The sequence below is a fragment of the Misgurnus anguillicaudatus genome, chromosome 17 (assembly GCF_027580225.2).
Source record: "Misgurnus anguillicaudatus chromosome 17, ASM2758022v2, whole genome shotgun sequence".
NCBI classification, from domain to species: Eukaryota; Metazoa; Chordata; class Actinopteri; order Cypriniformes; family Cobitidae; genus Misgurnus; species Misgurnus anguillicaudatus.
The window spans coordinates 3793648-3806939 of record NC_073353.2 but is presented as its reverse complement, the minus strand read 5'-3'; the positions used below and the strand labels follow the sequence as shown (position 1 = coordinate 3806939).

General features: G+C 37.4%; 2 protein-coding genes across 2 annotated transcripts; one reads left to right on the top strand and one right to left on the bottom strand.

Annotated features, from left to right (window-relative positions):
- Positions 1 to 397: 397 nt before the first annotated feature.
- On the top strand, positions 398 to 4335 carry dlx1a (distal-less homeobox 1a). Its single transcript, XM_055215844.2, has 3 exons — positions 398 to 1855; positions 2109 to 2308; positions 2496 to 4335. Exons 1-3 carry the CDS (start codon positions 1543 to 1545, stop codon positions 2739 to 2741), a joined length of 759 nt encoding a protein of 252 aa, XP_055071819.1. The 5' UTR covers positions 398 to 1542; the 3' UTR covers positions 2742 to 4335.
- Positions 4336 to 8668: 4333 nt separating this feature from the next.
- On the bottom strand, positions 8669 to 13277 carry dlx2a (distal-less homeobox 2a). Its single transcript, XM_055216433.2, has 3 exons — positions 10520 to 13277; positions 10071 to 10255; positions 8669 to 9736 (listed from the first exon to the last, which is right to left on the bottom strand). Exons 1-3 carry the CDS (start codon positions 10827 to 10829, stop codon positions 9419 to 9421), a joined length of 813 nt encoding a protein of 270 aa, XP_055072408.2. The 5' UTR covers positions 10830 to 13277; the 3' UTR covers positions 8669 to 9418.
- Between the last annotated feature and the right edge of the window lie 15 nt (positions 13278 to 13292).

The window sequence follows — 13292 nt, the reverse complement described above, 5'->3', positions numbered from 1 at the left end:
ATCGCTATTATTATTATCAAATAAACAATATCTGACATTTGTATACCGTATAAACTGTGGATTTTGTTTAAATATCAGTTATAAATGGAAATGATTTTGTTTAGCTGACAGAAAATGAGATGTTAAATTCATTATCTTTTAACTTTTAAACACGTGGAAACGAAAGATTGCCTGTTGTAGTAACCTTTCGTTGATTGTTTTAATGCTTTGTATATTTTACATGTGCATAAAAAAATAAATGAAATTAAAGTTTAATTTAACAAAACCTATATGGGTGATAATGTATAACGGGTTTATAATACATTTTATAATAATGCAAACTAAAAGTAATTTATATGCTGCTATATTGCATTGTCAACCAAACTCACCAAGCAAGAGAAACGATATATGAAAACGGACCCGTCTTGTGGATCCTCGAGCGTACTAATTTAACCCACGCGCGCGTGCGTGTGATTGAATCTGCGCAACACTGCAAGTGTTAAATACACGACTAATTATGCGTATGAAATTAAACAACAGTGTTATGCTAATTTGGCTGGTTTCAACTGTGTCCTGGAGCACTCGAGACTAGCATTTTAATCAAATGAATCGCCAAAGTAATTTATCTTTGCCTGGAGAAACACATTTATACCTGTGTTTAAACATTCTGTTTGATGTTCTGCTGTTAAAGCTGTGGACAGACTTAAAATCCTCAAGATACTGAATTTGTACAAGCTTTCGTTTTTCTGATCGTTTTGTCTCATGATTAGTGGTTTAATCACTAGGTTTTAGTTTATTGCTGCGATAAGTTATTTATTGGGATGTTTATATTATAACAATAAAACGTGCGATAAGTATTTATTAATAATAAAAAGATTAATCCATCGTTAATTGATTAATAATAATAATAATAATAATAATAATGTTACGAGTTTTTTTTTAAATCATTGATAATTGGAGTGCCAAATTGTTCCTAGATAAATTAGAAGAGTAAATATTAGCATGACAATGTTATGGGTAATTTAACAGTGCTTAGTTGTTTTTATATGAATTTGTTACTTTCTATAACTGTCGTCAGAACCAAAATTACAAGGATGTAAAAACAAATGTGTACACAATATGTAATAAATATATTGCAAAGGATATTGTTGAAGCTTTTACTCCTGGCACTGACCCCTCCAGACCTAGGGCCCATGTGCTCACAGTCCATTTCCTAAATTTATATATTACCATTGCACAATGGAGTCACAGGTTGGTCTTATTCCTTGAGTTTATCAAGTCCATCGGAGCCGACCCTCGGATTACCAATCCGCGTCGCTCTTAGAGGGAGTGGACCAATCAGAGAGCACCTCGGATAAATATTCATGATTCCTCGATTCAAACCTTTGAGCGAGTTTGTGTGGATCCACAGCATCGTACCTAGACTTTTCACAGAGACAAACTACATTTTCTTATGAATGGAAAGTGAAAAAATCAGTTGAGCTTAAATTGGGATCCATCCTTCACTCAGATCATAGAGGAAAACAAAAAGCAGGGGGAGAGAGAGAGATTGCGCCAGAAGACATGACCATGTCTACAATACCAGAGAGTCTAAACAGCCCAGTCTCAGGAAAGAGCGTGTTCATGGAATTTGGGCCACCAAGTCAGCAAATGTCGCCTTCGTCTATGACCCACGGACATTATTCAATGCACTGTTTACACTCCTCCGGACACCCGCAGCACGACAGCGCATACAGCCCGGCTCCGTCCTTCCCCAGGTCGCTGCCTTATCCATATGTCAACTCGGTCGGTAGCCATTCCTCCAGTCCGTACCTCAGCACCGTGCAGACGTACCCAAACAACGCCGCTTTGGCTCAGACGAGGTTGGAGGACCCAGGTAAGAAACGATGCTGCATCTGCATGTTTTTGGTCTTTGCTGGTCGCTGGATTTGTCAGCGCGTTGTGAAAATGTCGGACTGGAGTAGCCCAAATGTGCTGTTATTAGGCTTGGTAATTATTTATTGCGTAATGCTATAAACAATGTATGCAATTAAGGCTAATTATACCTAAAGTGCCGCCTGTAAAACTTGTGCGCAGTGATGTGAGCTTCACTGCATGATCAGATTTTTTGCTTTCTCTCTCCCATGCAGCACCGGAGTCAGAAAAAAACACAGTGGTGGAAGGAGGAGAGGTTCGCTTCAACGGAAAGGGCAAAAAGATCCGCAAACCGCGGACCATCTACTCAAGTCTCCAGCTGCAGGCTCTGAATAGACGTTTCCAGCAGACTCAGTATCTGGCTTTACCCGAGAGAGCCGAGCTCGCCGCATCACTTGGGCTCACACAAACACAGGCATGTACTCAGCTTTTACTGAACTTTATTTTAGAAACGAATATTAGGCTACTTCATGTCAATAAACTTATGTTGGCGCGTTTTAACAAGGCATTCGGTTTTGTAAATAATATATAAGGTGTGTTTTATTCCCATATCTCAGATTGATTACATGTTCGCTATGTTTGACGTGGGTTTCTTTTTCTAGGTAAAGATCTGGTTTCAGAACAAGCGGTCCAAGTTTAAGAAACTGATGAAGCAGGGCGGAGGAACAATAGACACAAACGCCCTGGCTAACGGGCGCGGACTCTCTACCGGATCTCCATCCCTTGCGCCCGTTTGGAATTCCACAGCCACTGTCAAAACGTCCACACCGACCTCTTATATTCCCAGTTACACCTCATGGTATCCGACAGCACATCAGGACACTATGCAGCAGCCGCAACTCATGTGAACCAGGAGGACTGCTAAAACAACCCTGCCCATCTATTCACCAGTGGCCAGTTTAGGGGACCCGACACAGGCCAGTCACTCTGCGGCCTTACACACCCCGGCCCTCCGCAGCACAGACCAGATGTGACCCGGGGACACTCTCAAAATCAAGACACCTGCTAGGACACCTGGCCAGTGTGAACTGAAAGAGGGTCGTCTGCATCGGAGAGGCAACATGACTCTTATTTTTTAAGGGAATGCCGTAAAACTGGGTCAAATCAAAGCTGCTACTTTCCCATTTCCGTGACCTTTTGTTATGTAAAATACATGAAACTGTAAGAATTTATTTCATGCTTTTCTTTAAATTTGGAATTTGGATTTGCCGGTGTGCCCCCAGCACAACAGTGCGTGTTGGCTAGAGCGTCATAAACATCACCCCAAAACTGCACATTTCCCAAAATCCCGTGCGTTACGTTGGGTGCATGTTGTCATTTCAGGCTTTGTCACGATTTGGTGGATGAGTAATAACTGGTCACACCGTAACCGTAAACGTCTCACGGTTTTCCCAATTTTAAAGGGAACAAATGAATCTTTAAACAAAATGATTTTGGATGTATGACTCCTTGTGTTAATTTAAATATAACTTATTTAGACTTGTTCGCCTGTCTGTATGTTTATTTAAAATGAATGTTCTTTAAATTAAGATATAAGACTGCACTATAAAGTAGACACACTTACCCAGATTTGAACCTAATTTGTAAACCCGAGTGTTTTTGGATGATGCAGAGAGAGGCACGATACAGATAAACGCGTCTGTCATCGCCGTTAGATGGGAAGTGTTGACAGCTCTAATGTACAGAAATAGTCGTTGTGTGCTGAATAATTTGTGCAAAAGGATCTAAATATGATTGTGTTTATTAAAATTCATGTGTCTTTTCGTTTCACATTGAAAAATAGTTTTATAGCTTACCCGTCACATTAATTTATTGTTTTTGATTTATGTCTTGTATAATGTGTAAAGTCTGACAGTAAAAATCTGCTTATGAAAGAAGTTACAAAATGTCATAGCCAGATGTATTGCTGTACCATAATTTAAAAAAAAAGAAACGCGGCTGAATGCCGTCAACTAATAAACAAAAAACAGGCCAAGGCAATGTGATGAAATTAAATCTTTAGCCATTTTCGTTTAAAAATCCAAAATAAGTGTTACAAAAATTGCTGTTTATAGAAAACAATACGATTTATAAAAATAATCAAACGCATTTTATAAGTTAATCAAATTTAATTTAATAAGATCACGTCAGCATGCACACACAGCTAGGGCTAATACGTCAAGCTTCAAGAAGCTTACAAATTCACATTAATCCTCACATTTTGCTTCAATATTTGGCCATTTTATCTCCCTTTGTCTCTTTTGCATTAACCTATACTTTTTCATTGCAGTGTGAATCACCGATTAATCTTGTGGTGGTTTCTGTAACACAGCAATTCCTCCGACAATAAGGGCACTTGTTTCTATTCACTTTCGTTTAGCCGCTATAAGCTCCTTTCTGCTCTTGTGTGGCTGCTTTTGATGGCCGTGTGTTAAGTGAATAATCGGGCAGGTGCCGCTCATAGAGGGCCACATGAAGAAAGGTTGGGGATGGAGGGTGGGGGTAATGCAGATAGGTAAAGAATGACATGTTCAAAGTGCCTTTTGTTTAGGGCTGATGGTTTAACTGCGCATTTAAAGAAAATTCTGATGCAGATAGATGCCGGCGAGCAACAATAAAAATCGATATTTTGTCAAATATCTTGTAAACAGTGCGTTATTCTTCTGTGCTTTAGAGAACATCTAGTCTGTTACCTTGACGTTTGTTTAATATGTATTTTGTCTGTTAATTGTGTCTGGGTATTTTTTATTTAGTATTCATATTTATTTATCAATAAACTAACTTCGTTGCGTAAGAAGAACGATTAGCAATCCTCGTTACATTTTTATTTTCATAAATATGTTTATCTGTTTCTCTTTTATATATTTTTTATTTGGGCCTGTATAAAAAATAAATTGTATTAGCTAGAAATTAATTGATTTGATCGACATATGTTGTTGTTGAGAGTTGATCCGATTGCAGTTATGTCAATTCGGTAGGTGCAGTAATTATTTTGACAAATTTTGACATTCTGCATGTGTGGTCTTCAAAAACGGTCTGGTCAAAGCAGGAAATAGCCCCGCGCGGTCTGATTGCGAGCTCAATGCAAGTGCAATTCTTTCTGATTTTGAGCTAGTTTTCATTTTGAGTTATAGCCCACGTTATTATATTAAAAGATACGAAATTGATATACGTTGATTATATGTTGCATTATTGTTATTATTATTCGTATCAGTATTATTGTTATTATTATTACTGCTGTTATTTTGTTGTAGGTTTTTTGTTAATAATTGCAGTTTCAGCAATAGCATTTCAGTTCTTAGATGTTTGTTAATTCGTCTTGTGCTTTGTCCATTATGTAGGAAAATTGGTCATCTTGGAACCTTAATTGTAATCATCTGTTTATTTTTCCAGGCGGCGCGTAAAATTTCAACTTTCTGTATTAAAAAAAGAGAAAAAAAACAACCTATTGGATAAAAATCGAATACATTTTAAACTAATAGGACCAATGCTACAGGCCTGACAAGTTTTACCAAAAATCTAAAACGTCTTGTTTTTCTAAAAATATCCAAAACACAACTCTTGGGAAAAAAATAAAATAAAAATCCGTGTTGTTCTGTCTTTTTCTCCGACATGCAGCTGTGGAGCAGAGAGGGTCAGCGTTATTTCACTCTATTCTCCTCTTGATTACGCGCCGGGCCCATCAAACCAGACATAATTACAGTCATTCCCTCCTTACTTATTCTAATGCAGCTTCCCATCTACGGGATAATTATGAGCAATTTTTTTCGCACGTGGAATCTTTTGTTAACAAAAGAGATAGCGCACTGAAAGAAAATTTGCTGTGCGATGAGGAAAAAAGAAAAGGAAAAAAGAGTGAAATAGGTGCGCGCAGCGGTAGTTAAGTAAGGCTGGCAAATTGCTTGCAGGTGTATACCGAGAGATTTGTCAATGGGAAGAGGAATCAAAATGAGCAAAAGCACAATGCCGGAGTGATGAAGGCAGAGGTGAAATTATAGAACAAGGGTTGCTTTATATTCTACTGGATTCTATAGATAAACTATCTCGCAATTTCAGACGGCTTTATTAATGACAGCGAATGGTTTATGTTTTGTTTTCTCCACACAACATAAGGACCAAACATGCATTATCTTCTGGCTAACATTAATACACTTCAATGCGCCAAATTTGTCAAAATATTTTAATAGTATCATTCACCTTCGGTTGTTGATTATTTGATATACCATTTTATTAGGCTATTAGCCTACGGTTAATTCTTAAAGAATGCCGCATACAACAAAATCATCTGTGACAACAACATTTTCATGTCTATCATAGCCTAAATGATTCAAAACTAAATTTCAAAATCTTTTGTTCAGAAATAGAGCCTCTCGATTATTTTTCTGCAATGCAAGACGAATCTTAATTCAATGATCATGCTAGGTAATATTTTTGCATGTACAATTCACAAACATTCGTTAACAAATTAATTGCGTAAACTTACCTTAATTTGTAATAAAGAAGAAAACTGAATTTGACAGTGTCTATATTATAAGATGTGTCTTGAAGAATATGAAAAGAGCATCCCGCAGTCATGGCATGAGTTCGGCTTTTTGGGTCCCAGAATCAGCCTCGTCTAGCTGGGCTCAGAGCTGACAGCAGCTCTCCGAGCAGGAATGAAAAATCCTGCTTTATTTTCCCTCTTTATAGCTGATGGAAAAAATTGCTGATTATTAGCATAAATGTTTACTCCTCATTACGCTGATGACATTGTGCACTCGAGATCTTGGTAATCTTTGGGAAAATTATGAGTAATTTTTAAAAATTTAAAGCGGCAGTTACCATGCAATTCAGGCTAATTTTGCGTAGGCTCTAAACGGATATAATTATCGCGGAGTCAAGATGTTATGCTAAAAACTATGCATTGATATTACCATTTATTATGTACATACAACTTTGACAATGTTGATGCTTGAAATAGCTGGAAATTGTCTTGCACAAAAATTACAGTCCATATTAGGACATCTAAAATTGCGAAGAATTATATAGTAATTGCAGGCTTTCAGATCGGGGAGCCAGAATGCTCAACTGGAGCAATTGTGGATAAAATTACAGATCAGAGTATAAATTAGGGATGGGGTATGGCATTTTTCAAGTTGTCTACAGGATTCCGGAAGTGTCTAAAACCACATCATTGCTAATCTTTCCGAGAGAAAGGCATGCGAAGAACATGTGGCAGCAGACAGCTTTAGTACAACTTTACATTCGTTTGCATTCGCAAGGTGTGACACTTGTCCATTTTGAACCACCAGTGAGAGACTTAATCAATGTTAATGCGACTCTGGCCAGTTTTACCAATTCCTTCAGATATTTTATATATATATATACAGAGACAGCAAAAATACAGGCTGACAGAAAGCGGTGCAAAAGCATGTGGTCAAGCCTCTGGCTCGTTTTAAGTCTGAAGTATGGGTTAACACGATTTGCTTTGGTTAGACGACTGTGTGCACCAGAATTGATGTGATATTTCATTACTCTTGATCACAAGTTAAACTCCCCCAGGAGCTTGTCTAGAGGGACGGTGTGCGTAAACTGTTTTGGATTAACAGTGCGTTATTGAGAAGTGTCGTATGCCTTTACCAAAAAGCACTCTAAAGGAAGACGACCGCTATTGGTTAAATGAAGCCCTTTTCCTGTGCGTGTTTTGTTTATTCTACTGAACGGATATAATCTGGATCTTGTGGATCTCCGCGGGGCAGATTTCAGTATGGACGCTTACTTTTAGCCTCAGGCGACACACATCAACGTGTAACGTGGCAATCACTGACAGGATACATCCTCATTACATTTGTCTGCTTTACAGCTTTTGAACCCTCAGACAAATAGATTAATGTAACATGAAAAGCAAGCTGTGATACCATCTTTACCTGTTTCAAGAACAACCGCAATTAATTCACGCATGGTGGGATGACATTAATCGTTTAATCCGAGAAAAACGGTGACACATGACATGCGCAATTAATAACGGGCTTAATTAAATTTGTTGAAAAGAAAATTTGGGCATGTTGCATTACTGATATTTTTGTCACGCATTCGGTTTTTCGTTTTTATTTACTTCAAACAACCCTACAAAAAAATCAACACATTTTCCCTTTGTTTTATTCTGTGGAAAATCCATGTAGGCTACCAGGCAGTCCAACCCCTTTTACAAAGGCCTTGTATTGTGCGCGGGCGGTGGAAGTTATGAGAAATGTTTCCATGTTGTTTTGCTCGGGGCAGTTGTGAGCCTGCTTTTTTGCCTGGACTTACTTCATAAAAAGTCTGCAGCGCGCAGAGCTCTGACTCCAGAGAGTCTGAACGCAGCCGAACGCCTTCGTGCCGGGGCGTGTTTGACTGCTCGTTCCCTGCCCGAGGCTCTGTCGAGCGTCTCGCCTCCCCGACGTTTTTTAAGTTCTTCTATGTCCCAGAATTTTAAGGAACACAACTGACTTAGTGGCTATTAAAATAGCAATGCATCTGATTATTTCAAACTCGCATAAACTCCACTTATAACAGAGTGGACTCGACACACCTGTCACGTTAGTCATCAAAAGGCGAATTTGTGGGTTTTGTGTGTGAAACATTTACAAGCCGTTGCATCGCGTCTCCAGCCAGACTTATTAAAGACTACAGACTCAACTGGCGCCGAAGCAACGAGAGGAAGGCGTGGACAGATCCACGAAAAAAACACACAAAACATTCCAACAGTGAACTACAGAAAAAAAAAACATAAAAAAGTAGAAAAATCCCCTCCATAAAACAGTGCGTAAACAGTGAATTCACATGAAACCTTTTATTTAAATAAGATTGGTCATTTTAGTGGCAGAATATTTCATTTAGATTTCAAAATAAATAAAAACAAAGTACTTCGGAGAAAATTTCCTTTTACAGGTGAACATGAACATCAGTAGCTTACCAGTGCTTTACAATAATGTCTTATTCATAATAATAATAATAATAATAATAATAATAAAAGAAAAAACACAGTGACAACCTAATGTAATATCCTATGGCAATATTATTAAGATGATGTGATGAAAACACTCGAGTACAGAGATTGATGCTGTTTTGTCAACTTACCTCATGTAGCTTACTAAATGTAAAATAAACACAAAAGGCAGCCACATGAAACACATTTACTCTATATGAGGACAGTGAGGTCATTATATAAAAGGCACCAAACAGCTTGAGGTTGTGCTACATGTGCTTTAATGATTATTATATACCCTGCTGCAATATTCACTCCGATAACGTCCACGTGAGCTCTCTGGGCTTTGGACAACAGTGGTTTACTGAGCAATTAAAAAAATGAATCCATTGATATACCACCCCCAGAAACAAAATAAATAAATACAAAAATAATTGTATATGTTTGATTTTTTCGTGTCCATTGCATGACAAGAAACTGTTACGCGCCAAAAGATGTGATCAACGTGGCGTAGGTGACGTCTCACTGTATAAATATAGGACTAAAAGTCTTTAGTTACAGTAAGTTGCAATATGATTTTCCCAGTTTTTAAGAAGTTGATCAAAATATTGTCCCGGCGCTTATAGTTGTGTTTTGATGATGCAGTGGCTGTAAATGGGTTGCAGAGTTCGTGGATGAGTACCAGGGGTAGTTTGTCAGAAAGGAAGGGGTGGTCGTGATCGGGGGGCTGCTGCTCTGGGGCAAACCGGCGTTTGCATTGTTCATTCTCTGATTATGCGTGAACTCCCAGGCCGTGTTGAGAGGCGGTGAGTGGTGAGGTGGAGACTCGCTGGAGGCCACATGCTGCTCGGGTGGGATTTCTCCACTTTTCCACAACTTCTTGAATTTGGAACGACGATTCTGGAACCAGATTTTTACCTGGAAAAACGGCAGAATAAACATAAGCATTGTGCAAAACGTCGTCGGAATTGTCTGAATTTTACATGGTTTTTTATTTTATTTTTAAAACATAAATAAAAAGAACATTAAAGAATTTTAGTTTATACGTTTTACTATAATTTACTATATACTTCGTGCTGTTTTTATTTGTAACAAAATTAACTGACTACTTTGCATCTCATTATGCAAGGTCTCCGAAATATGCTTAATTTGTTGTGCAGTTAGGCCTATATTAATAACAAAAGCAGTGGCAGTTTTTTTTAAGCTGGTGGTATGTTATTTATAAATTATAGTCTTCGAAATATATCTGTACCTGTGTTTGTGTGAGGCCCAGAGATGCTGCCAGTTCGGCTCTCTCCGGCAGAGCCAAATATTGCGTCTTCTGAAATCTCCTCTGCAGGGCCGCCAGCTGAAAACTCGAGTAAATAGTTCGAGGTTTTCTGACCTTCTTTGGCTTTCCATTAACCATTCGTATTTCAGGTTCACTTTCTTCTTTTTCTGTGACATAAAAACAAGATTTAAATGTATGAATGCTTTTTATTAAAGAACAGAGAAATCTCTTAAAATATATATAATATAAATTCCTACTATGCCATTACACATAGGTAACGCATGCTATTATAATTTAGTAAAATAAAAATACCAAACAAAATTATAAACAGCTCCATAAAATAATTAGGCTATTTTAACGTCGTTCTTTACTACAATAATTCATAATTCATTACAAAGCTTACAAGCCAAGCTAATTTATGTCATATTTACCAGCATCTGCAGGAGTTGGTGAAGAACAGGAGCCGTACGCGCTGTAGGGGCCGAACGCATTACCGAAGCCATACTGGACGCCGTTCATGCTGGTGTTCTGGTATTGGTAAGAGCTGATCTGGCCGTATGGAGAACCGGTGCACTGGCCGGCCTGCTGGTTATTATTATAGTAGTTGCTGTCGGTGGCGGTGGAGACCGGTAAAGTAGGCGATTCCTGGGATTTGTGCAGATTGTGATAATTGCTGGAGGTAATCTGGTTTGAATGCATATCTGTACTAAGGCTGTCAAAAACTCCAGTCATGTTTTTCATAAAGCAAAAAATGCTAAACAAACGCAAGTCCAACGAATAAGCAAACCCATAAAAACTCTTGTAAAGCGCAGGATTAAATCACTTTTCTGATGACGGCTGCATTTCACTTTGGAGATAAACAGAAGCAGACGCGACGCGATGCGATGCAGACCCTGATTGTCTGTCAGCCGAAATGCGGGAGGACGGACATTTATCGTGCGTCACGGGGGAGGATGAACTTGTGCGCGTTCCGCAGCCAATGAATGCCGGATGCACACAGCTCCCATAAGCATATTCCTGCAATGTATGCATCGCGTGGTTATTCACTGCAGAATCTTTCTTTAAATGAAAACAGCACGTAGGCTATAACTTGATAATACATTCCTTAAATTGCATAAACATAATTACATTGAAAAAAAACATAAATGCATTGTTCGGTGCTAGACAAACCAGTTTTTGTTGCCCACGTTCAAATAATAATGATCTGAAATGACTTTACGACTTCTATGAAGTCTTCTTCTACAAAGTATGCAATAAAACAAAATAAGATTACAAAGAATATAGAAACACACGCTTCAAATCCTCCGACAGATTATATATTCAATACAAAGATAAATACAATAAAAGCAAAACCCCAAAGTGCATTTTGGCATTTTTTTAACTATAAAGTAAACGGATGACTTAAACCCCGACAGTCCCGACTTCAGAATTTAGGTAGCCTACGTTTATGACTTGCGCCGTTATGGCGTCCTGACCTGCTGCGACACCTGTCGGTGTAAACAACAAACTTTTCTGCTTATTGCAGTCCTGCTGGAGCTGACCTTTTTATAAATTATCTATACGTGTAATCATTTCAACGGTGATTATATAAGTACATATAGCAAGTTGTCAGACTGGAAGGTTGTCACAAGAGCAGTATTTCTGTAGGCTACAACTTTAATATTTGAGTCAAGTTTGATTACACATAAGTATGTTGGCAGTAACACACCTAGTTTAAAATATGTTAATTATATCCTTTAAAGTAAAATAAAAATACATTTAATTTTGGGGGCTGATATAAGTATTAAAAACAAGTCAATAAAAACATCTAAAATAGTACAGTCATTACTAATATTTAACACAGAAGAGCCTAATATATGATTAGGGTAGATGGTATTAAAATACTTAAGTAAAAACAATGTTTTCAAAGGGTAGCTTTACATGTCAGCTCAACATTTTTTCATATTTTAAATGTCTAAAATGTAACTTTTTTTCTCAATGACAATAATTTGAAAAAGACAATAGTTTGATATCTTATGCATGTTTTTTAAAATTATTTCTGTGGTTCATAATTGTTTAACTGTGTAAACATTTGCTGTAAAGACATTTGAACAGGGGTTCTGTTTTAATAGGCGTTTACCTTATACAGCTTACATGCCATGGGGCATTTTGTCAAAATGTCAAACTTAAAAATATAGGCTACCATTTATATCCCAAAACATTTGGCATTCTCTTAGCATTATTTGGCTCAGGACAGTTTCATTTATGTTTATGCCAAACTAGTTTAATTGCATAACGACTGTAAAACAAAAAACATAAACTTATAAACGTACAATAGTATAAGCATGGTACAAATCTGCATAATTTTGTGTAAAATATGCATTCTCTCTCCTCCTGCACAAATCACTTTTCACCAATAATATAAATTCTTTTCTTATGCTCTTCTACTTTTAAACATGTGAAAATGTGCAAACGAAAGTTTCTAACAAATATTTCCGGAACTGTATATTTATATACATTTATATAATAAATTCAAATTCCTGTTAAAAAAACGACTTAAGTTGATTTAGTGTAATAACTGTAAATGCAATGCGTTATATGGATTTTGGTGGAAAGAAATGTGCATGTTTTTATGATATTGTGGAGGGTTTTTTTGTCTTGTGTTTATAGCTTATTTTCTACATTTAGCTTGTCGTGCCAGTAGTAATTACATTTAAAGGAGCAACAGCACCTCTACTGACACAGCACATCATTACATCCAGTAACATTTGGTGACCACATGAGGAGCAATACAATGGAAAAAGGTTTAAAAGGAGCATGTAAAACATGAGTAAGATGTATGGCAGAAAGTCCCAAACAGCCTACTTCCATACTATATAGTAGGCGAAGTAGTGTTTTTTACATACTATAAAGTAGGCGGTTTGGGACGCAACGCGTATGTTCTTCACAATTTGACAGGACTTAAAGCACAGTAATCAAATAGACAGCTTTCTCTTGCAATATAATATAACTTATCACCAGTCCTTCGAGCTGTTTAATTTAATGAAATTACATTTCTGTGACGTTGCAGTTGTGATGCCAGTTACAACGTAATTGAAATGAGGCCTGTTAGTTTTATTTGTTTATTTGGTTATGGGTTTATGCACTTTTTTAAATGGGTTAGTTTTAGTCTTTAATTCTGAGACTGGGTTATAGACTCCAAATATATGTATCTGCACAGCACCC